The sequence below is a fragment of the Molothrus ater genome, chromosome 17 (genome assembly GCF_012460135.2).
Source record: "Molothrus ater isolate BHLD 08-10-18 breed brown headed cowbird chromosome 17, BPBGC_Mater_1.1, whole genome shotgun sequence".
In the NCBI taxonomy this organism is placed as follows: Eukaryota; Metazoa; Chordata; class Aves; order Passeriformes; family Icteridae; genus Molothrus; species Molothrus ater.
The window spans coordinates 3989407-4015081 of NC_050494.2; the positions used below are offsets into that span (position 1 = coordinate 3989407).

Here is a 25675-nt window from a genome sequence, read left to right on the forward strand (position 1 = left end):
GCTGTAAAAACAAAGACAGTCGTGGAGATGCCAGGATTTTCTTTAGGGGACAAGCGTAGGCAGTGTACCCATTTATGTGCTGAAGCAAAATGATTTAATTCTGCTTTAGGGCCCAGATATTGAGACCTTCAAAGAGCATCAGAAAGTGATTGTTGGGCGAGGGATGTTGAGCTGAATCTATTACAAGAAAAGAGAAAATGTCCAGAAGCTATAAGGGACCTTTGGTTCTATTTGATTTCTCTCCATCTTGCCAAGATTTAGAGCCATTACGTTATGGGAGAATAAAAACTCTCACATGAGAGCTGAGGATGGGAAGAGGTAGGATGGTGTTTTGCTTCAGCTGATGGAGACAACTTTCTGTGCCTTTCTTTTTTCCCTGGATTTGAAGTCTCATGATGGTCCACTAAAAACTACGGAGCTGTGGACAAAAAGACAGTGGAGAAATTTGCTTTATTTCCTTCATGCTCTCACTGCCATATGCTTTGGGTTGGAAAACTGTGAATTAATCAGAGAATTTTGGGGTGGAAGAGATGAAGAAGCTTTCAGCTGGCACACAGGTGGAGAGCACTTCTTGCCCACAGTCAGGGATAAGGCATGAAATAAAAAAACCTACATAGAATTCCAGACTTTGGGTTGGAAGAGACCTTAAAGCTCATCCTGTCCCACCCCTGCCATGAGCAGGGACACCTTCCACTGCTCCAAGCCCTGTCAACTGGCCTTGGACACTTCCAGAGACAGATTGGATTTAGAACAGAAATCTTCCAATTTTCAAGCATTTTTATTCCATGATTTCTTTTGTAGTGCCTAAACTCTTACACGTCTGTGGGATATCCCATGGGATTTGTGGGATATCCCATGGGATTTTTGGGGTATCCCATGGGATTTGTGGGATATCCATGGAATTTGGCCCTGTCAGGGTGGGATTTATCCCACCTGGATATTGCCCGGCTCTCATGGCACACTCCAGGGTCAGTGGGGGCAGAAAGGGGAGCACAGAGTGAGGATAAATCATTGTTTTGCCCCAGAACTGGGGTGAATCTGCAGATTTGTGTGTGTTTCTCCAGCCCTGAGTGGGGAACCCTGACAGGCAGTCCAGATGAGCTGGGAAATGTTTCGATGGCGAAAGTTGTGTGCGATTAATCCAGTGCTGGTGTCAAAATGAGACGTGGAGAAATTGCAGTGATACTTCAAATGATCACTAATGGGAATTTTGACAGGAGTTTAAAACGGTAACAATTTTGCACTAAAGTGGGAGCACAGAGCTTGCAGTGAAATTCTTGTCATTTTTGAAGTCTGTTTTAAGACCAATTTTCAGTCAAACTACTCTTCATATAAATTTAGAGTTCTGCTAACTAGCAGAAGGAGTGGAGTAAGCAGGGAGAAATAAAACCATTTACACATTTGTTAAGGGGTTTTCTTGGTTTTTTTTTTTGTTTTTTTTTGTTGGTTTTTTTTTTGTGGTCCTGAATGCAACTCTTTTTTTCTGTTTGCCCTCCATTTTTAATGTTTCTTAGAGTCCATTTTCAACACAAGGGCTATGATGTTTGATAAATTTAGTGAAGAGTTGAGCAACACTTTCATTTCAGTCTGCCAAGAATTCTGTGTCCTTGGCTAGAGGAGTCCAGTGGATAAAGAGAAGAATCAGAAATAAGTTTTAACCACTGGGAGAAGAGATAATAAATGCATTTGCTGTTCTTTAAATAGCTCTTTAAAGTCTGTAGGCAAAAAAACCCTAAGTACAAGATCCTTACTACTAAGAGCACAATAATTTGCCTTTTTTTTTTTTTTTTAGTCAAATCCCAAAGTTTTTTTGTGGAAAAAAGAGATTTGCAAGGGAACTTATTTTATGAACTTTTATCCAGACTGTTCTCCTAAACTTTGGAACAAGGTTAAAGAAACCATTAAGACATCATTAATATTTTCTGTGCTTCACATATACACAGATTTTTTTTTTCTGCTGCACTGTTCTCACTTGGAAGAGCAATAAATCTCCCCCAGGAATTAATCTCATTTTAGTAAAATACGCAATGAAATATTTTGAATTCTGTCCTCTGAAAGCAAAGTTCAGCTTAAAGCATTTTTCATTTGGTCCCAAAATATGATTAGAACAGAGTGTCTCCTTTTAAAAACAACAAAAAAAATAGCATTAATCTTCAGTTAAATTTCTTCATCCTTTATGTTTTTTTTCCCATATTTGATTTTAAAAAAAAGGAGGGAAAAGGAAAACAAACCAACAAACCTTTTTTGCACCTACTGAGCATCTTTTCCTTAGCCATAATTACCCATAATTGCCTGAAATCCTGGAGCTGCTCTCAGCCTGCTTCCCAGGTCTTCCCCATTCAGCTCCCTCTGGATGTATTTCATCCTGCCAACTTTAACTTTCTATCCAAAGAGTGGCTCAAAGTGCTGAACCTTAATTTTGATGTTTGGCTCCATTAAATGAAGAGAAGCAGGTGCTTCCTCCAGGGTTATTCAGAGCACTCCAGTTGCAGACGTTGTCTGTATCCCTCATCAAAAAACGAACCTGAAATTCTTTTCCCCTGTCATTGGGGACACTTTTGGTCTCAAAATTTTTGGTCCCATCATTTTTGGTTCTGTTGCTGCAATGAGTTGAGACTTCCACAGTTGTGCTCTCTTGGGAGGAGTCAGTAAATGTTCCCCTCCCAGGCATTTGCTCCAGGGTTTACTTTTTCTTTGCTTTTGTCCCATGTGGCTCCTAACAAGTTTAGTTTGCTGCCTGGAATTGCAAGTGTGAAATTGTCTGCGGGAGTTTCCCTGTATTTCACCCACATGTCCGGTTTAATCAGCTCTCTGTCTGTCTGTGTGAATTGCTCTAAGTATAAATTCTTTTGTTGTCTGTCTAACCACATGATTTACTTCCACTCCTTGTGCAGCTGCCTTGAGCCCAGGTAATTGGGAACATCAGCACTTAGAGAAATATTCCCCCTTCCTGTGTCCACAAAGGTTATATTTATTATTACAAATATAACAGAGCTTTTGATGGATTCATGTGCAGAACCTTCTTTGAATGCAGATATGGGATTTGATAAACACAGCAATGTGGTTGTGGGTTTTTTTTTTAGGTGTATAAATCTCACCTAATGGCTGAACAGAGTGGAATCATTCCTTTACACAGCCAAATGAATATCTAATATATGTCCAAGTCTTGGTTTTCAGAACTGCTCCTACATCTGTCTTCACAATTATTATCTGATTCTACATTTAATTAAGACATGACTAAACCCCTTTTGACTGAGTTACTGCAGAATCACACCTCATATTTTTATGTTTCATTGCTATGATTCTTTTTAATTGAATGTAAATCATGCTCAGGCCTGTGTTCTGCAAAGTGCTGCTAAACATTAATGCTGCTCTGACTGAGAGCTATGCTCCATAGAGCTGGTAGGGAGGAAATAAACTTAATGGACTCAATATTATACTTCTTTCAAAAAATCATTTAAAAATGAGCACAGCATGGCCAGCAGTGACCTCCATAACCCAGTGGCCTCTGCCAAGCAACTGGCCCTTAGAAGCAGTTCTGCAATTAACTGCATACCAGTGCTGGGATTGCCAGAGCAAATCACATCAGCAGCGTGGCTCTGGAGTATCTCCTGTGACAGAGCCCAGCACCAGCTGTTCCACAGAAAGATCAAAATATTCCCCTGGTGGAAAATCATGACATAATCTGCCCGCTGGGGTAGTTCCTTTCTGCATCTGAACTGTGGAGCATGCTGGGAGATGAAAAGATTGATCTCTGCTATTTTATTGCCTTATCTAAAGTAACTTTGAATCTCCTCAAAAAGATGAACAGTTCTGATTTTGTTGGTTTTTTTCAACACTGCCTCCATGCCATTTTGCTGCTGTGGGTTGCATAAAGGAATATTGCTCTGATTTAATTTGTATTTTCTTCCAGTTTCTGGGTTTTTCCATTTCTTATTTGCAGGGTTTCATTGTTATTTTACCCTCCTTAATCTTTTATATCTCTGTCTATTTAATTTTATATCTCTGTCTATTTATATCTGTGATCTATTTAATTATGTCCTGGTCTTGTCAGTTTTAGCTCTTGCCTCAGTTTCCATAGATCAGATGAAGCTAAGGGAGTTTGGAGCTTCCAAGCAGGAAAATGGCTTTTGTCATGGAGATACACCTTGCAAAGATCTTTCCCAAACCAGACAACATTTGTGACCTGTCTCAAATCTCCATAAGGATTATGGTGACAGAATACAGAGCATGAGTAACTTAAGGATCCAAACATCACACTTTAAACACAAAACAAAGAGCTTTTAGCAACAGGGATACATGTGCTGCTATTCCATTTTTGACTATTGTAAGTATTCGATTACCATGGTGGGATTCTTGAGGCCAGGAGCTGCCCTTTGTGTGTCCCTTTCAGCTCAGGCCATTCCATGATTCCACCACACCACCCTTGCAGGAGCCAGCAGATACACCAGGCCACTTAGCAACTCCTCTTTATCGTTACTGTCACTTCTTTTCCTTTCCTTCCTTCAGATGATCACTCAAGAGTGAGACTGCAGCTGCTGGATGGGGACCCTCACTCTGACTACATCAACGCCAATTACATCGACGTAAGGCTCCTGGACATCCCCCTGTGACAAACAAACCCTCCTGTGACAAGCCTGCTTATGAATGTGGTGCCTCTGACTCAGGGACAGGCTCTGGATGTGATATGAGTGGCAGCTGAACGTTGTACAAACGTTGTGTTGTGACAGGGAGAAGGTTCTCAGTCTCCAGTTTATTTTGTCTGACCAATCTGGGCAGATGGAGATTTCCTGTGTTTGACAGATCCACCAGCAGAAGTGGGACGTGGGCTAGATGATGGATGCAGAAATCAATATCAGCCCCTCACAATAGCATTAGTTGATATCAGAGACTTGCCAACTACTCACCAAGTTGTGGTGCAGAAGGCATGTATGTAAACAGATTGACTTTTTTAAAGTGTTCTAAAATGACATTGGAAAAGCAGCCTCTGTCTCACACACAGTGATCCAATCTGCGTGCATTTCTTCAACACAGCTCTTAAGACACAGCAAAAGGAAATGTTTAGAATAGTTTCTTGAAAGGATAAAATATGCCCTAGAATTTTCACAGAGACAAATTCATACCTTTCTTCTTATCAAACAAGAAGATGCAATGTTTTGCCTATCTGTTTTCAGTGTTACCCTCAGGTAACTCAGGATTTGTGTTTCTTTGTGGAAATACTTTAAAAGTGCCCCATTCCTGTCTTGTCTTTGGCATGAAGAGATTGTGTTATTCATGTGAGGGAGATGCCCTTACTTAAAATCCCTCAGGGCCAGCCCATTCATTCATTCATTCATTCAATAACCAGTTAATTATAATATATTACATAATTATACATTGTCCAGAGGGCTGCAGTTGGTCCCTGGAAAGTATCAAATCCCTGGTGGGCTTTGTCTGAGCTGTGATTTCACAGACACTCATCTATTTTCTTTTTTTTCCAGGGGTACCATCGGCCTCGCCATTACATTGCAACTCAAGGCAAGTTCACTCTTGAATGTCTAAATATTTGTAAACCCACTGCTGGTTTACACTGTTGTAGGAGCTTTTTATGGGGTGACATCTTCTGTTTTGGGGAACATCTGAAAATTTGTTATATGGGTATCAGGGATAGCTAAAGGTGACACAGAGACTCCATCATCAGAAGGCATGAAAAGACACTTTATTATTAGAAATTCACAGTTCTTATAGAAACAATGGTGGACCTAAGACCTGATTGGCCTTTAGGAATCTTCTCTCACCTATTGGTCAAGAAGTGGCAACTCCTTCTTGTAAATATTTTTGACAAACAGAGATTGCCTGCCAGAGATTGAGATAATAATTGTTGTAATTCTTTCTCTGAGCTTTCTCACAGCTTCCCAGGAAAATCCTGGGAGAGCTGTGTCTCTCTCTGTTCCAAGGATATGTAATTACTACCTATAGGCAAAATAGGGAAGGATATAGAATTTTCCAAGGTCTTTATGGCACTCAGACTTAAAACCTCAGCTGCAGGAATAGAAAATGCCACAGACTTAGAGGTGGCAGCACAGCCTAGAATGTGTCATTTGTGCATGAAGCATGAGAGGACACTGACAGGGGACTCTGTGGGTCTTGGGTTTACCCTGCTTGAGGAGGGCAGTGTGAATAAGCTGTGGCTGATGAGCCTTTGAGAGGAGCTAGTAAGAAATGCATTTGAACACCACCTTCTGTAATTCACCTGAAGCGTTCCTGATAAGAAATAAGGTCAGGGAGAGGCTCTAGACTGACAAATCTCTTGTGGGCACTGCTTGGTTTGCTATTGGAACCTGGATTTTTTCTGGGGGAAGTTTCAGGAAAGAGCAGATTTCTGCATGTTTCCTTCCTCCTTCATAATTAATCAGTATTGAACTGTGGAATGCTGTGCTGCATCAGGTGTGAATTACAACACAGCCTTAATACAGCTTCAGTGTGGGGTACATCCTTGTCCCATCACTCATACAGAGTCACCTGCTGGGGCCATCCTTCTGTTGCCACCATGCTGGAGCCCCAAATAGCTGCTGTGAGGAAGGGTCTGACGCCCCAGAGAGCTCAGGCTGTTCGTGTCCGTAACCCTGAATGGCAGAGGGATGCTCTGAGAGGCAGCAGGATCCTGAGGGAGCAGGACAATGGCTGGAGAGCAGCTGGAAGGGGTTATTGGCATTCCATGCACTCTCTTGAGATGTCCTTTTTGTCTTCTCTCCTGCCCCAGGGCCGATGCAAGAGACAGTGAAGGATTTCTGGAGAATGATTTGGCAAGAAAACTCTGCGAGCGTTGTCATGGTCACCAACCTGGTGGAAGTGGGCAGGGTAAGGTGCCACTCCCAATGTGTGAAACCAGACCAGGGCTGGGTTTAACACAGAGCTGCTGCTCAGGAGAGCTCAGCAGCAAAATGCCTTTTGCTTCCTGCAGGAGGGGAATGAATTCAGCCACTCTGGGTTTTTTCCTGTAAAATGCTGGATTTTGTAATACTTAGCTGCTTCCCTTCTAGACTAATAAGGATGGTGTTCCTGCTGTAAGTCTGGGCTTTGGCAGAGTTATACACATTTATGCTAGCTCAGAAGCTGTGTCCTTCCTCAGTACAGGAGGAAAAATGTACTTCTGTGATAGTTATTCCTTATCTGATGATTTGAATACTCCTCTAAAAATCCAGAGTGAGGATGTGTGACTGGTGCTCCAGCTACCAAATGACCTCTTTGCATGAGAGTCCAAAGCCTGGAGTTCCTGAGGTCACTGTTCCTGGGGGTTGAGGTTTTTGTGGATCCTGGGACCACCCAGCAGTGTTGGCCTCCTAAACAGCCACAAATCCCCCTCCTGGGCTGACCTGGAGCAGACATCCCTGTGTCAGCACAAGGCAATTCCCAAAGCCCATCATGGGACCAAACATGGATAAATCAAAAGGCATAGGCTGAACCTCAGGAAATAAGAAGGCAGAATGTCTGGGGTGGCTTTTCCCAGCATGGTTTTTGTTTTAGAGGTGTTCTCAGCCAGAAACTGGAGTTCTTAAAAAATTTTGTCCTGATGTTTGTCATTTTCCATTGCTTTGGTCCTAAGAAAAATTTAAATTCTCATTTACTCAGAGCCATTAGTAATTCAGCTGCTTTGTGTTTGATTTCCCTTAGATCTCATGGTTGAATGCCAGCTGCTTCTGTTCATTTATTACTATTTATTCTATTTTACCTTCTACTGACACTTCAGTTCTGAATAAATGCCTCTGTGTAAAAGAAAAAAAAAAACCCAAACAACAAAAAACCCACAACAAACCTACATTAATCATATTTAATATTTATAAAACCCCTTTCAATTATGACTGGAACTGGAACATGAAGCCTGCTTTGCTGCAGCTAATTGCTTCAGCTTTAGGTATTGTTCCACTCTTCATGCTAGAGCATTTGATAACCTGATAGTCTTTGTTAGCCTAAATATCCCTTCTGGAGCTTCACAGCCTTGCTTTTATTTCTTTTGGTGGCTTTGCACATGGCTCCTAGAAGTGGCTAAGCTGGGATGTGTTTACCTGCTCAGGAGATTTCTCTCTTGAGCCTTAGCTGAAGCCTGTCACAGCTGGTAAAATGCCAAGTTTGTGTCCACATCTGATAAAGAAAGCTCAGAGTCAAACAAATTTAGTGTCTCAACAAGTATCCCACAATCCCCATGAACTGAAATTCTTTGGCTAAACAGAGAGAGGTGAGAATTACAGGAGCAGCAGCAAAGATTTTTCTCAAAAGGGAGGGCGGTGGTGACTGTCAGGTGTTCTGTACATCTGATATGGGCCAGGCACATTTTAAAAAAATCTAAATGCATCCTTTGCATTTGTATGGACAACAAAGGGAACATTAAAAAGTCCTGCCTGTGGTTGCTATGTATGGTAAAGGAATTTTGATCTAATTTATACAGTTAATTTTGGCAACTCTGCACATCAGAAGAAAACCCAATTTTCATTGGCTCCAGCTTGAAAGTGGAGGAAATGTAGGTCAGCTCTGACTCAACTTGAACTCGTCCCTCTCAATATTTTCCTTCTGCCCCCAGGTGAAGTGTGTTCGATACTGGCCAGATGACACAGAGGTCTATGGAGATATTAAAGTCACATTAATTGAGACAGAGCCCTTGGCAGAGTATGTCATCCGTACCTTCACTGTCCAAAAGGTAAGGAGTTCTTCAGGCAGCTGAGATTGTGACACACTTGATTTGTGCTCAGAAACTCTGGGAAACACATCCAGAACGCTCTTGGAGGTGGGAGCTGTGCTATTTGGACAGGCTTCACTTCAGCAAACTCAGTTTTTGACAGGGATTCCATTTTTGGACAAATGGTTTTACAGGAACATCTTGATGCAGCCACGAAAGTAGAATCCACAGTGCATAAAGTTTAACTGCATCCAAAAGGCAGCAGATAGCTGATGGTATGCCAGGAATAATAACTGCCTTGTTTCACAGTGGCAAATGGCAGAGGAAAAAAGGTACCACTTAAACTGGATGCCAGTTAAGGGTCCCCTTTCATCAGAAATGAGAATATAATAAAAGCAAGAGTATAAAAACTATCCCCAAACCAGCAGGATTTGGAAGATTTTGTTACTTGTAATTAGAAATTGGAAGTCTAAGTGTCAGAGTATTCCAGGTCTGTCCAAATTACTTTCCAAACACTCAGTAAGTGGTTTTAAAGCATTTCCAAAATTCCTGCTCAATGAACTTCAGCCACCCTGGGAATATTGTTTCAGTTTTCTGATACATCAGCTCCCTATTTCATTAAATCATTGAAAAACTTGGTGAGAAATGCTAGTGCCAAAATCTGACAGGCTAGAGGAGCTGCTACTGGATTCCACCTACATTTCCTGTACAATGAAACACAGCTGACCCAGGGCTGTGGGTTACCCTTTGCAGGGCAGATAAAGGTGTGATTTTCACATACCAACAACTTGCTCTCTCCAGAAAAGATGGTTCTGGGTACCAATTTCTGCCCTTTTCACTGCCAGCAGCATCTCAAACTGAGATTTTTTGGCAGCAGGTGGCAAAAAATCTGCTGTTACCTGGGGCATGCCCACTCTTGATATATTCATTCCCCAGGCTCTTGCTTCAATGGGTCAAAGAGGATTTAAGAGTGAATTTTTGGTGGTTTATGGCTGTGGGTAAACACAGCCATGGAGTGCTAGGGCTGAGGTCACCCTGATGAGGTGGCTGTGAGCTCTGAGACCACAGGTTGGAACTGGAAGCCTGCGCACACCTTCCCAGCCCTCAGGTGAGTGTTACCCACTGGGAGCTGGAATATGGCTGAAAATGATTTTTTAGAGCAGCTTGGGACACGTTTGCACGCATAGCGAGAGCTCGGTGCTCGTTATCCCTCTGCACGAGGGAAGGCAGCAGGGAGCAGATGTGCTGATTGGAGTCTGATGGGAGAGAAATAGAGGCTGTGTTGTCTCCTCAGAAAGGCTACCATGAGATCCGAGAGATTCGGCAGTTCCACTTCACCAGCTGGCCGGACCACGGCGTGCCCTGCTACGCCACGGGGCTGCTGGGCTTCGTGCGCCAGGTGAAGTTCCTCAACCCCCCCGAGGCAGGACCCATCGTGGTGCACTGCAGGTAGGCCTGAAGTAAACACAGGCAGGAGGCTCTTCTCCTTTTTAATGCCTTTATTAAAAGTGATCAGCTCGGGCGGGGAGAACCGACGGGTCTGTGCTCACGCCACCTGCGGCATCTTTTTAGGTCAGGGTGAGGGGTAAAAAGGGCCTTGGTGGATACTGGATTCTGTTCCTCATGTCTAGACATCACTTTGATTCATCAGTTTTGTGTTGGCTCGTTGAAACACGGGCAGGAGGCTTTTCTCCTTTTTAATGCCTTTATTAAAAGTGATTATGTGGGGTGGGGAGAACTCACAGGCCTGCGCTCACACCTGCTGCTGCTCTCAGGAGTGACTCAGAGAAGGAGGAAGAAAAGGGCAGCTTTGTCCACTGGTCTGTGGGAAGAGCTGGGGCTTCCATCCTCAGGAGAGCATCAGGAAATCCCTTGCTCTTTGGTTCAAAATTCGAGGTCCTCTGTCTAGCCGGCATCTTAGGTTAGGGTGAGGGAGTAAAAAAGGTCGTGGTGGATACTGGATTCTGTTCCTCACATCTGGCCATCACTTTGATTCGTCGGTTTTGTGTTGGCTCGTTGTTGTTAGGGGTTTTTGGCTAGGTTTGGTGAGGGGTCTCTCCTGTTTCATGCTGGATCTGATGTCATTTGCATGCTGACTCCATGTCCCTTCCCCTTCACCGTCTGGGTGCCATCCTCCAGGAAGCAGCAGGGTGTCACTCGACAAAAGGGGGAATTCTTGACCATTAATGACAGATAGTTAACCAAAACAACAGGTGATTACAATCAACAGTTAGAACTCCACCCTGGCAGCAACTGGCCCAACCTGTGAACTCTGCAACTTTTTAAAAAAAATGGGCAGCTATTCTACTCATAACAGGCCAGCTCTCCACCTGAGCCCCTCCTCCAGCAGCTTTTCCCTCTTTTCTCCTCCCCTGGCAATGACCAGCAGCTGTTTCAGGGTGTCATTTGTGGGCCTTGTTGAAGAACAGACAGATGACTCTTCTACTAATTAAAGTGGAAAATAGGGTTTATTTATTGCAGCTCTGGACACGTGCAGAGGCATTTCCAAAGGTATGTGCAAGGAGCCACAGGCTCCTGCTCCCTGTTTTTCCAAAAAGTTTGATGTCACTGTTTAATAAGAGATGATAGAGCATCATCAGAAGGCAAAATGACATAAACATGTGTCTTTGCTCAGAACCACTTCTACACTGATCAATACAGGTGGAGCTGATTGGTCATTTAATCAATACATTTCACCTGAGTGGCTAATTTACAAGATGCCCATTTATAAACAATCTTATGAGAATAACAAGAAAACAGATATTAGGAAAACAATACCTGCAGGCTGTTTTTAATAATTGGTTATCATTCTTTATCTCCAGCTCCCTAAAGTCTCCCAGGCCAATTCTGGAAAAACTTAACTACTTTTCTCACTCTCTGACCAGGTTATCACATCCACAGTTTTGCATATTCAAATGGTTTCCAGGACACCTAATACACAATCATTAACTCTCTGGCTTTGTATTATAATTAGCCGAATGTCCCTTAGGGCTGCACAATTGTCATCTTTAATTGGGTTGGTGGGTTCTGAAATGGGTCAGTGGGTTCTTTGAAGAGGAAGTAAGACCTCTTCCTCTTCCTCATGGTAATCCCTTCACCTGTGTCAAGTTGGCAGGGCTTCTTGGCTTGCTGGTCACAGTCCAAACCTCCTCTCACTCTTAGAAGCCAGTGGTATTTATGGCTCCTGCACTCTTAAAATACTTCATGTATCACCTGTCATTCCTAACTTTGTTTCAGTTATCCCCACCTGGTATCAATTCATTTCCTTGTTAAGCTCTAATCACAATGTATGATCTTTGCTAACTACATTTCTAACTTAACCCCTTGATTCATTTAAGCTTTTAATTAAAATATATAGTTTTCACTGTCTTAGTTGCATTCCTAGCTCAGCCCCTTGACTCATCCCCAGGAAACAAATGTTTTTCTTCCTTAAAGTGGCAGATCTGGAGCCAAGCTGGCATCAGTTGGAGATGATAGGAGTAGGTCAGAGAGGGCCTTTCAAATGTAGAAGCCCCCACAGTGGTCTGTGCTCTGCTGGATGCTCATAGCAGAGCTGGGGAAGTGGTGAATATCTGGGACAGCCATTCCACCCCTCAGACCTCACGTGGCAGAATGGACAATGCCCACACAAAGACAGGGAATTTTAAAGCGACTTTGCTTCTCTGTGCCCCCACGTGCTGCAGCTCAGCTTTGTGCCAGTATTAAAGGCTTTACCTGGTCTGGTGGAAAGTGTCCCTGCCCACAGCAGGGCAGTTGAGCTACACCATCTTTAAGGTCCATCCAACACAGACCATTCCATGATTTTTATGGTTTTACGGTCTGGAATATTTGTCTGGCTGACAGCCCTTGGGCACCTTGGCTTCCTGAAAACCCAGGAGTTGGGTGAGAATCTCAGATTAAAAACTTCCAGCTAGCAAAATTCCAGTGGCTTCCAGCTGGCAAATAAAAGGAGTTAAATGACTTCAAATGCTACAAAACCAGAGTTTGGCTTTGTAGCAGCAGCTATGTCTGCAGGGCTCAGGGCATGTGAGAGCTAAAGAAGATGTGGCTTGAGCACAAGGCTAGAGAGCAGAGCTGGCTTTCCCAAAATCTCACCCCTAATCCATTCCATCCAGAGGGAATTGCCTCTAGTTCCCACTCTGTGTCTTGAGAAAGAGAGAGAAAATACATCCCACAACTACTTTAAAAAGGAAAATCAATTAAATCTTTTCTAAGCAGTTTTGGATTGGGTGGGTGTTTTGTTTTGTTGGATTTTCTTTTTTTTTTTTTTTTTTTTTTTAGCAAGCAGTGAGTCAGGTTTATAATCAAGTAAAGCTAAGCCTGAGGAGTTGGCAGAAAATATTTCATTTACAGCTGAGGGCCTGAGTTTGCTGCTTTGGTACCATGGTATGGGGCTGGCCCTGGAAGGTGTGTGAACCTGACTCATTGTCACCAAGAAAGCAAGGAGAGATTTTTCATCCTTCCCATTTTAATGAATAAATGCTATTTCCTTTACGTTATTTATCTGCTTTTGAATTTTAATGACTTGCTTTAAGTGGTAATTACCAAATTCTCCCCACTGATGCCTGGCTGGATAATATCGCTGTTCGATATTTATGAAGTGCCAGGATCCTCTAAATATAGAACTGTTAAAACTATTTGTTAAAATTCTGAAAAGCTGAGAGATAAAGGGAGAGGAAATGCCACTTATTCATTAAAATTCTGCAAATGAAAAATATCTTCTCACTATTCAGCAGTTGATTAATCTGGTCCATTAATTTATGGTCATTCATATCTCCTTGCTTTCGGCTCTGGTGGAGTTTTCAGTGCAGCTGAACTTTCCCTGGTTTGAGCAGAGTTCTGCTTCCTTCAGAGTAATGTGGAGAGACTTCTCCTCTCTCCATCCTTCACACCCAAGCAGCTTGGATGATTTCCCAGAGGGGAAGGAGGACACGATGACAATGGAGTTTTGCAGGAGATGGCCCAATTCTCACAAGCAGTGGGGAGCTCTGGACTGAAGGGTTCCAGCAGCCTCGAGCTCCTTTCTCTGAGATTTACAATCCATAACTTCAAATCACCCTCCTCAGGATCCAAACACCTCAGGATTCCAAAGGGGAAAAAAGTGTTTGAGGTGAAGGACTGAGCTCCTTTCTCTGAGATTTACAATCCATAACTTCAAATCACCCTCCTCAGGATCCAAACTCCTCTGGATTCCAAAGGGGAAAGAAGTGTTTGAAGTGGAGGACTGAGCTCCTTTCATCATGCCCACTGGGGCAAATTTATGCATGCCTTCTAGAGAGTCCCAGGGAAGGAAATTTCTGGAATTGTGTCTGTTTGCAACCCGGAGGCTGCTCTCCCCTGTGTGATGAGAGGTGTGCAGGTGACCTGACCCTGTAAAATTATAATGATTATTTTTGCAATATTTTGTTGATGTTCAATAACACAAAGCTTTTGTTTCTGCTTCCTTTCAAGAAATACTATTTCCCCTCATTCTCTTCAATCCTACAACAGAAAAATGAATCTGCAGGGACCAGGAGCAGCTCCCAGGAGGAGACAGCAGTGTGTGTGCTGCTGTTATTCTCTCCTCCACAGAGCCCTGCCTCTCTAGAGCCCCTTGGTCACACAGATCCTGCTGTTTTTTTCTCTTCCAGTGCTGGGGCCGGGAGGACAGGGTGCTTTATTGCCATTGACATCATGCTGGACATGGCAGAGAACGAGGGCGTGGTGGATATATTCAACTGCGTGCGAGAGCTGCGCTCCCAAAGGGTCAATTTGGTGCAGACAGAGGTGGGTGCCAGCAGCTCTCCCTGCTCCAGGTGCTGCTTTCCTGTCAGCTTCTCTGTCCAGCAATCCACGAAGCCAACACTGGCTCGCTCTGTGCCTTGATTGTGCAGAGCTTTTGGTGGCCAAACATGCCCAGATTTGCACTGAATCAATTCACTGGCAGCTACTTGGGGCCTCCAAGACAGGAGGGCAAACCTTGGAGTTGAGGTCTGTGCATTGCTGATTAATTTTATCCTCATTGTAGGAAAAAAAGAGCTCCTGAAGCCTCTCATGACTCATTCATAGGAGCACTGCAGGCCCCAGTAGTACCTGGTGTGTATCAATTACAAGCTAAGCAAACAAAACATCTTTGGTTCAAGCTTTGGGTGCTGATTAAGCAAAGTGCTCCATCACACAGTGTCTGGCAGCTGCACAGACTCCTGTGGAACTGCTATCCTGTTGCACAGGTTTTATGTGTGTCCCTTAACCCCTTCCCTTCCTGAGGGACAGGACAACAGCCTGGAACAGAGAGGGGCTGTTAACTTTGTTGGACTTCCCATACTTAATTTAGGGAAAGAGTTTTACCCAAAATACCCAGAACGCAGAAAAAAACTGTTAGTTCTAGACAGTTGTGCCAGAGAAGGTTAAATTGTATATTAGGAAAAAAGTCTCTTCATTTAAAGGGTTGTCCAGCCCTGGCACAGGTGCCCAGGGCAGTGGTGGAGTCACCATCCCTGTGAGGATCTAACAGACATGCAGATGTGGCACGAGGGGACACGTTCAGGTGAATTTGGCAGTGCTGGGCTGGACTCAGTGATTTCAGAGATCTTTTCCAGCCTACACAATTCTGTGATTCTCTGGTGTTGTTGGAGGAGACCATTGCCTTGTGGACACAGAGGCTTTACACCCTGATCTCCTCCTCAGCCCACCCCCATTTTGTCCCAACATTCCCGAGAGTGCCTATTCCCCATTTTCCTTGTAAATCCGAAATGAACACGTGAGAGCTCACATTCAGTGATGGATGAAATATGCTCACAAAGCTGTCACACAGCACACTGTGTAATTTGTCTCCACGTGAAACAGAGCCAAATATGCATATTGGGCATGACTTAAGAAAAAACCAAGAGTGATATTTCATGATCTGTATTAAAATGTGCTTTTAATATCTCCTCCCCTGTGCAGGAGCAGTATGTGTTTGTCCATGATGCCATTTTGGAGGCATGTCTCTGTGGCAACACAGCCATTCCAGTCTGTGAGTTCAGATCCATATATTACAACATCAGCAGACTGGATCCACAGACCAATTCCAGCCAGATAAAAGATGAGTTTCAGGTAATTTCATGTGTTTCAGTCACTGCAGTTGGTGCATTGAAGGTATTTAATCAATTTCTATGTGTTTTTTTTGTGATTTCCAGCAGAGCAAACAAGGGGGACACTGAGCCAAGGTCTGATTTCAGTTGATTTTTGTTGTTGTACTACTGGGTCAGGCAGAAATTTGTTTTTGAGCATGGACTATTCAGCCTTCAGCAAGGAAAAAATTGTCCCCATCACTCCAGCAGAGCAAGGGTACTAATTTTCACACATAATGTTGTACTTATTTTAATGAGTATTGTGTTGTTCATTTCCTTCCATAATTTATACAGAAACATTTATGCCTCAAGGTGCCTTATTATCCATTCTTGTGGCTCATATGGTGCTTCCAAGCTTTGACAATCAACTTGTTGACAACTTTCCACACAGGAGAGAGAGGGAGCTCAGTGAGCATTATTTTGGCTATTGCTAATTTTCAATTAAATGTGAATGAATCCCTCAGTTCACTGCAGATGTTTTGCCAGGTACCTGGTGATGAGACCCAAAATAATGGACAGCAAAACTCACAAGTGCTCCATTAGTGCTCTTTGCCCGGGCAGGCAACAAAATAGGGGCCCCTCCTTTGTTTCCTGTCCCTGTTGCTTATCCCACCCTGGTAGATGGGCTTGAGACACTCCAGCCATGGGCCCTGTGCAGTTGTTTCCTCTCACAAAGCGGAGAATTCACCCAGAATTCTGAACACTGAGCTAAGTTTTCCTGTCTTATTCCCCATGAATCTGTAATTCTTTACTGTGAGGGTGCTGAGGCCCTGGCACAGGGTGCCCAGAGCAGCTGGGGCTGCCCCTGGATCCCTGGCAGTGCCCAAGGCCAGGCTGGACAGGGCTTGGAGCAGCCTGGGACAGTGGAAGGTGTCCCTGCCATGACAGAATGGATGGGCTTTAAAATCTCTTCCAAACCAAAACATTCTGTGGATCTATAATTTTGAGCCGTCATCATTGTAGGGAAAAAAACAAGACTATGGGGAATTTGGAGCAAGGTGAGTTTGATGGTAAAGAAAGAGACATCTACTGTTTGTTGAGGCCACTCACAGTCAGAGTAAAAAGATGGAGATTTGCTTTAATTGCTTTTCCTCTCCCAGGAAAGTGTCTTTTGGGATCCCCAGCCTGAGTCAGAGGTCTCTTTTCCTCCCTCTCTATGTAAAGGGAGAATTGTGTGTCTTTTATCTGAAGCCTTACAGGGAATCATCAGGGTTGGTACAGTGAGATAAAGAATGTGGATCCCAACTGATGGCAGCTCAATTTAAAAAAGATCTGGTTCTATCAAGTGATAGCAGGCCTGTAAAAGTGTTTCTGGTTTGACATGAAGGAGCTAGAGCCGAACTTCATCAAATGCTGTTAAAAAAAACACTATTAAAAAACCAGCCACCGCTTGCTGGGTGTATTTTGTCATGATATGAGACAGGATTTGTCACCTCTGTGCTTGTTCTTTTGAGCTGCCAGGGGCTGGCAGCTCCTGTGGGAAGGAACTGCTCCACTGTGCTTTGCATAAGAGGTTCAGTGTCTGTCTTGTTGTAGAATCTATTTTTACAAGATTTTGGCTCAGAGCGTTCCTCAGCCCTGATTGTCTGGATTTAATGCAAAAGCTGGTATCTCTGCTGCAATCTTTAGCAACCAGTTGATATAACTATAGATCTGTGCTTGCAGTTTGTGGTATTTAGGTCCCACTGGCCCTGAGGTAAGGCTGGATGTATTTCTCATGCTCTACATGTTGTCTGGACACACAAAGCTCACTCTGGAGAGTTTTTGTAATTTGAATCAGTACAGGAACAAGGGAGAGAGGGGAGCAGCATAAAACAGGCATGAGTAAATCACTAGCAAGTCACCTGCCTGATTATCTGCACTGTCAGAGATCTGAGATTTCATGTTGTTTCCCCAGCCAGACTCCCTGCTTTCCATCTGCAGGCAATGTAGAACCTGAATAATTTAGAGCAACTATATTATTTCAAGTTTTTAACTTTGACACATTCTTTTATCTTGGATTGTTTGACCTTCCTCTTTTCTTCATTCATAACCTCTCTGTGGCAGAAGTCCAGCTCTTCATAAGGTTTTTTTTTTTGATTTGTTTTATTGGCCCCTAAATATTTTGTATTCTTCTGGCTACAGGGAGTTCACTGTTGGACTCCATGGACTTTGCTCAGGAAGGGGAGATGCAAAAATGGAAATACAATGGCATCAGACAGCCATTGATCTATCACCACTTAAGCACTGGTGCTAAGATGCATTCACTTTGATTTCTGAGTTTTGATCCTTGCTGACCAACCTGGACTGGTTTGTCAGGAGTCCTCCACAATGGGGAACACAAAAGTAAAATAGATTTAAAGAAACACAGTCTGTCAAGCTGTGGAAAAGGCAGATAGCAGTCAAAGACTGACAGCAAGGCCCCAGAGATTAGGTATGACTTTGTAAGTGAAGCATCCTATGTGTCACTTCAAAAGGAAACTAGCAATCTAAGTAATATATAAAACAAATAGACTTTTCTGTTAAAAAACCTCAAAATGACATTTTATCTTAGGTTTTTGTAAGATAAGTCAGTAGTTTGAGGAATCACCAGAGGCTCAGAGCAGTCTGACCTGCTGGGTGGTCAATGCTCAGGGTACACCTGCATAGGACCCACCTGAAGAGGGGAAGGATTTGTGCTTCCATCCTAAGGATGGTAGAAACAGGAGGAGGTTTCACTCCATCACCAGCTCAGAGTTGCATCTTATATCTGTGACACCCATTTCCAACCTCTAGGAAAGAGCAGGAATGTTATCTAGCTGCTCTGTGGGTTTAGAGCTGGAAATGTTTGGGAGGTTTAGAGTGCTTTCAGTTTTTGCCAGAGCTAACAACGTTTGGGAGAGTTCCTCAGGACAATCTGCAAAACACTACATGTTACAACAGCCACAAGCTCTTAAGTGCTTCTTCATTTTTATCTCTAGGATGCCAAATGTTCTGAAGCTGAGTAACACAGGTGCAAAGGAGAGCCCTTTATTGCAAAAACCAGGCCTTTTTAAGCATTTACCCTGTAATCAGTTACATCCCATTTAAGCACAACAAATGTAATTCAACCAACCACCATAAACCACCATGTGAGTACGTGATGGTTCTATAACTTGTTTTTCTACCTCTAATTCAGCTGAGTCGCTTTCCCACAGCCCTTTTCTGCTTAGCTGAAGTAGCAGGCCTGAGCCACGAATTTAAAAGGTTAACAAGGCCCTTATTTTATAAGTTTTTTACCTATATGCAGCAGCCAAAGCTCTGCTGCTCTGAGTCCCTTTAAAACAAACATATTGTGCATATGGCAGCAACTGACAGAACCAGAGCACACAGCCTCAAGCTGCACCAAGGGAAATATAGGTTGGATATTAGGAAAAAGTTTTTCATGGAAAGAGTGATAAAGTCCTGGGGAGGTGGTGGAGTCACCATCCCTGGGTGTGTTTAACAAAGTCTGGATGTTCTCAGGGCTTTTGCTGCTCACAGTGACCCCGAGATGTGTTAGAAAATCTCTTTTCCCAGCCCAGCAGTTGAAGAAGGAGTCAGAGCTCTTCAGTTCTCGTTCTCAAGGTTGTTTATTGTTTCTTATCTATAAAATTCGTTCTCCTAGCCTGCTGAGGTCTATTCAGCAGGTCAGACAGAGGCACTCTGGTGTTATCTTTTTACACTAAAAACTACGTATACGTTATTTACCATAACTTCCCAATGCCTATCACCTATGTTAGACAGTGAGCTTCTACTCTAAACCAATCCAAAAGTGCCAACATCACAGCAGAAGATGGAGGCCAAGAAGAAGAAGGAGAAAAGCTAGACACACCAAGATTCCTCCATCTTGCCCCGAGCCCCCATTCTAAAAACCCCAAAAAAATCTATTTTTCACCCTGTGATAAATTCACTGTCATTCTACTTAAACTCTTTTGACTTGTAATTCTTCATATAAAGGTTGGTAATTGTTTTTCCATGGGTCAGGATCAAGGGCACAGGGGTCTTGGGCTCTGTGCCAGGGTGTCTGAGCCCCCTGGGCAGGGGCTCGAGTCCTCCAGGGGCAGCCAGAGGAATTTCCTGGGTTCCAACAGGACGTGGCACTGGGTGCCAGGGTTTACTTGGGGTGTTGGGGCTGGGTTGGACTCGATGATCTTGAAGGTCTCTTCCAACCTGGTCATTCTGTGACTCTTGGAAGTGAGCTGCAAGGCACTCAGCCTGTTTGTATCCTTGTTTGCCCTCTCCCTGCCCAGACCCTGAACATCGTGACGCCGCGGGTGCGGCCGGAGGACTGCAGCATCGGGCTGCTGCCGCGCAACCACGACAAGAACCGCTGCATGGACGTGCTGCCCCTGGACCGCTGCCTGCCCTTCCTCATCTCCGTGGATGGCGAGTCCAGCAACTACATCAATGCTGCACTCATGGATGTAAGCACTGCTCTGGCACACCCAGCACGGCCTGCCGTGGGTTTATTCCCTCTCATGATGCTTTTCTGGTCTCGGGGTTTCCGCTGCTCACAGTGACCCCAAGATGTGTTAGAAAGTTTCTTTTCCCAGCCCAGCAGTTGAAGAAGGAGTCAGAGCTCTTCAGTTCTCGGTCTCAAGGTTGTTTATTGTTTCTTAGCTATAAAATTCTTTCTCCTGGCCTGCTGAGGTCCGTTCAGCAGGTCAGACAGAGGCACTCTGGTGTTATCTTTTTATACTAAAAACTACATGTACATTATTTACCATAACTTCCCAATGCCTATCACCTATGTTAGACAGTGAACTTCTACTCTAAACCAATCCAAAAGTGCCAACATCACAGCAGAAGATGGAGGCCAAGAAGAAGGAGAAAGACAGAACATGCCCAGATTCCTCCATCTTGCCTCTTGAACTCCCATTCTAAAAACACCAAAAAAATCTATTTTTCATCCCGTGACAGACTAACTATTACTCCACTTAGAATTTAGTGGCTTGCAGATCCTCATGTAAGGTTGGTAATTTTTTTCCATGGGTCATAATCAAAATCAAGACAGGTGTCTTGGGCTCTGTGCCAGGGTCTCTGAGCCCCCTGGCAGGGGTTCTGGCAATCCAGGACAGCCAGAGGGATGTCCTGAGTTCCAGCATTCTGGGAGAATGGATCTAAAGAAAAAAAAACTTATTCAGCTGTAATTTCTGAGTCTGGTATCTCCAAATCAGGCAAAGTGCCTGAATTTTTTCTTTGTCACCAAAATATGTCCTCCAGAATATGGTTATCCCAGAGAAGTGGTCACAGCACCACCCTGACAGAGTTCAAGAGGCTTTCAGATAATACTTTTGGGCACTTTTGGGGATTGTGCTGTGCCGGGCCAGGAGTTGGGCTCCATGATCCTTGAGGGTCCATTCCAGCCCAGCATATTCTCTTGCATGCTGTTATTCTGTGATCACACACCCTAGTGCTGCACCACATTGGTAGAAAATTTTTGCAAAGGCATTCCTCATTGTGCAGTCTGAGGCTGGATCACAGAAAGGTAGATACACAGAAATTCGGGGGACAGCTCTTCCCATACATCAGTTTGGTATCCATTGGGAAGAGAAATGTTTGCCAGGTCAGCTGTTTGACAAGGATAATTTGCTGTGTGGAGCAAGTGATTGATATGATCTTATGCAGTTAAGAATGTGGGAGTGCAGGGATCAAATGTGCAAAATATTTTCAGGCTAAAGGATGTGAGTTGAGCTGATGTGACTCTGTCCAAAGGCGTTTTCCCTCGCTTTGTTTATAGCCTGGAATCTCACAGCACGGGTCATTTATGGAGGATGAATTATGTTGATGGCTTCTTTTTGCTGTGCTGCCTTTGGACACAGATGTCTTTAAAGCCACTAATTATTGCAGTTGGAGTATGTGTAAATATGATCCAGGGTGAAATGCCATCATTTTTTCCCTGGCAGCAGCAGGGTCTCTGTTTTTTAATTTTGTTTGTTCTTCAATCTTTGGGAAACAGTGATACTCTTGCATTTAAGATATTCAGTCAAATGGTCACAGAATTCATTTTAGATTTTTTCAGCAAGATTGTGATGTTTTCATTGCAAACATGCCTAAGGAAACTTGTTTTTTTTAACGTGTGTTTAGTGGTTTTGCACATCTGCAGAAGCACAATCCAGTCTTTGGTTTCTTAGGGATTGGGAATGTGTGTACATTTCAGCCCTTATTACCTTAAATCACTTTGCAAATATTTGGATCCTTCCCCGCAAAATTCCAGTGGATTAATTTTTGTTTAGTGCAAAGCAATTTTTCACCTGTCATTGAAATTCAGCCACTGTGATGTTCTCTGGCTCTCCTTTATCTTTCCATAAAGGATTCAGGAACTTTTGGAGACAAAAATAATCAGAGGGGAACAGCCAGAATCCTACATTTTCATAGCTGTTCTTGCTGAGGTATGAAGTCTTGTACTGAGCAGGGACTTTTAGAGGACAACTTCCATCCATCCCATATTGCCCTGAAAGGAGCAAGACTGTCCCTCACCCTCCCCTAAAACAACTGAACATAATCTTTAAGAGACTTAAGTCACATCATGAGTCAAGTCGTGAAGAAGGGATGATAGATTTGTGTTTAATCCATGGGGCTTGGAGAAAAACATGAATTTATGTGTCCCTAACATCATCATTGCCCCATAATCCCACACATGTTCTCTTGCATGAGTAACTCACACCTCTGCGTCACCTTCCCTCTGAAACAGGACAGTGAACCTGGTTCCTCACCTGTAGCAAGGAGCTGGGCAGGGTTTCTGTTTCTCCTAGAGGCAAACCCCACAGGCACAGATGACCTTCAGCCAAGAGTTTAGCTAGATTTTCACTGGCACACCATGAAAAAACCGTAGCAGGAGCATTCTGGTGTTTAATTAAGAGATAAACCTCGGTATGTTATTTGCCACTCTGCTGCCACCACTGGTTTTGTATTTCACAACTTTTTGACCAATTCTGGTGTTTCTAGATGTGGAATGCAGAGTGGGGAAAAAGACAAAAGTCCGTTCTAGATGAAAATTTCCCAAGAAATCATTTTGTTTTCCTTCTCTGTACATCACTTCCCATCGCCCTCCTCACACGTGCACACTCAGAAACCCCTTTTTCCCAGCATGGCCTGGCCAGCATTTCCACCCACATCTGCCTCACATGGAGGAGAAAAGGCAAACCCCCACAATGGGCAGCTTCATACTTCAGGATTTTATTATTTCTTCACTTAAAATCCAAAATTTTATTCCACTGGAGGGTTTCTTTGTGCTATTTTGTTGGGTTTTTTTTTTTACTCCAGAATTAGTGTGCCTTTTGAGTCAAGTCTGCTTCACAGATGTACAGCACAAAGGACTGTGCAGTTTCCAGGCTCATTTAAGCCTTGCCTGCCGTGGTTGGGAAGCGATAAAGTTTTCAGCTTGTTGCCTTTCATCCCAAACATTCATTAACTCAGCCCTGCAGAGGTTGGGAGCACAGCTCCACCCCCTCGTGCTTAGGGAGACTGAGGTGAGAGGGCCTTTTTGAGGTGAAAGAATAACAGCAGAAATTAAATGCCAATGTCACAGGCTCTGAATGCTGCCCCACAAAGGATGGCTGGGATCCAAGCGTGCCACCTCTGTCACACTGCACCCCCAGGCATCCCCAGCAGACAGGGCTAATCCCTTCTGGAGCTCCTCGAGGCCACTGCAGCACAGAGGAGAACATTTGCTTCCAGCTGTTTTCCTTGCAATTATTAATATTCCTGATAGTCGTAGTAGTAGTAGTAATAGTCAGAATTAGCATTATTTGCTGAGTCTCAAAATATAAATAATTGATTTGGGTAATCTCTGCTCTTGTGACACTTCTTTAATGAAATGTCTTTATTGGGAGCAAAAGAATCCCATTACGAGGCGTTCATTCATTGTGGGGCGATAACAAGGAGCAGGAGATGTGATTTGTATAATCTGGTTAAATGGCTCACACTGCCTCCCCACAGCCTCCCGGGCATAATATTCCTTTGAATAAAAGTTGATTGATTTTTTTTTTATTTTTTTTAACTAATCTTACTCTTTTGTTAGAGCCACAAGCAGCCTGCTGCCTTCATTGTCACCCAGCACCCCTTGCCCAACACCATCACAGACTTCTGGAGGCTGGTGTTTGATTACAACTGCTCCTCCGTGGTGATGCTCAACGAGATGGATGCAGCACAGGTGAGTGGCTCTTCATTCCTGGCTCTTCATTCACTCCCTTCTCAAATCCAGGTCTGCAGGGAGTCCCTGTTGCCATTTTATTGGGGTGGGTGCTCTCCCACCCCAGTAAATAAATGAGGGGGAGCTGGAAAGTTATAGGTGATGTTTTGGGGTTTTAATGGAGAATAAGTCCATTTGCCTGGCTCTTTGTAAGCTAATTCTTATTGTAATTAACAGGGATCATAGAAGGGTTTGGTTGTGAAGGGACCTTAAAGACCATGATACTTCAACCCCCTGCCATGGCAGGGTCACCTTCCACTATCCCAGGTTGCTCCAAACCCCATCCAACCTGGCCTTGGACACTTCCAGGGGTGGGGCACTCACAGCTTCTCTGGAAACCTGTACCAGGGCCTCACCATCCTCACAGGGAGGAATTTCTTCCTGATATCCCTTCTAATCTGCCCTCCTTCAGCTTAATGCTATTCCCCTTTTTCCTATCACTCCGCACCCTTCTGGAAAGTCCTCCTCCAGCCTTCCTGTAAGCTCCTTTTATGTGCTGGAAAGATGCTATAAAGTCTCCCCATTTATTATATAAATACTTTGATATAAAATTAGGTAAAATATAGTTCAGAGTATCAAAAAGTTTTATATACATACTTTATATATTACAGAATTACTTTGTGTTTGTAGGCCAAAATTTCCCTCCCAAACCCACTTTCTCCCCTTTCATATTTTTGTCTCTGTTTGGTTCAGGAAAATGCTCCCTACCACAGCCCCAGGGTGCTTCATGTTTGCCTTTTTCACATGGCATTTCCAGAAGAATAAAACCAAGAGACCTGAAGTAATTTGAAGGATCTTTCCCCTGAGATTTCCAGTATGGTTCTGTAATACTGAGAAATGTGCTTTGCACAGTTTGAGGATAATGTAGTCCTTTTATCTCTTTTTCTTTTCCTTTTTAATTCCATGTTGGGTTTTGGCTAGTGGACACAGCATTATTTTCAGCATTTGAGCTTGCCAGGGAGGAGCTTTTGCCATTCCTCCTGCCCTGGTGTCTCCAGCCACCTTGCTGATGAGTGGCAGAGGAGGAGAACAGCTTTCAAAAAGGTGTAATCATGCAGTTTGTGTGGAGAGTACATTTGGCATGGTTAATTCACCCATTACAGCCCTTGTTCAATGAGAGGAACCCTCAACAGTTGGTACTTCATGGATTCATTTTTCATTTGTCTCTTCCATTTGTCTTACCACACTTGCAGGCACTGAATTGTTGGTCTCTTTTGTGGATGGTGCTGGAGAAGCCAATCACCCCAGTCCTTAAGGGGGTGTCCCATCAAGGGGAGCTCAGTGGGATTCCATTCCAGCCCCAGTGACAGCTCTGTTCAGCCTGGGCTCTCCTGTGCCCTACAGGGTCCCACCACTCTGTGAGGAGCCAGAGGTTCTCTGTATCTTCTGTTTTCCTCTTCCATCTCCTTGACTCTGCATCTTGGCATTGAATCCAGAGACAAATGTCACCTTTTTTTTTCCTGACACTTCAAAGCACAACCCATCTTTTTCTGGAAATGACACACTTTCTCACACTCACTTCTGGGAAAACACAAACCTTTCAGCCCCAGCCAGCATTATTCTTGTGACTATCTTTCACAAAGCTTCGATTTTTTTTTTTTTTCCTAGCAAAGTTTTGCTGCTATGATGTGGTCTGTAGGCACAGAAGAGGGGATTTGGCAGTGCATGAAGTCACTTTGACAGTTTCTGTAGCACGGTGTCACCTCCCTCGAAAGTGCAGCCAATGCCAGAACACCCAGGTGGCACTGGAAGTTAAGG

At 43.7% G+C, this 25675-nt stretch overlaps 1 protein-coding gene across 1 annotated transcript in view; it reads left to right on the top strand.

Annotated features, from left to right (window-relative positions):
- Nucleotides 1–25675, top strand: part of PTPRT (protein tyrosine phosphatase receptor type T) — a 483954-nt gene that overhangs the window by 444744 nt on the left and 13535 nt on the right. Inside the window, 9 exon segments of the mRNA XM_036395864.2 lie at nucleotides 4510–4586; nucleotides 5481–5517; nucleotides 6743–6840; nucleotides 8558–8674; nucleotides 9948–10102; nucleotides 14284–14419; nucleotides 15578–15727; nucleotides 19974–20147; nucleotides 23747–23878. Coding sequence (XP_036251757.1) covers nucleotides 4510–4586; nucleotides 5481–5517; nucleotides 6743–6840; nucleotides 8558–8674; nucleotides 9948–10102; nucleotides 14284–14419; nucleotides 15578–15727; nucleotides 19974–20147; nucleotides 23747–23878 — 1076 coding nt within the window.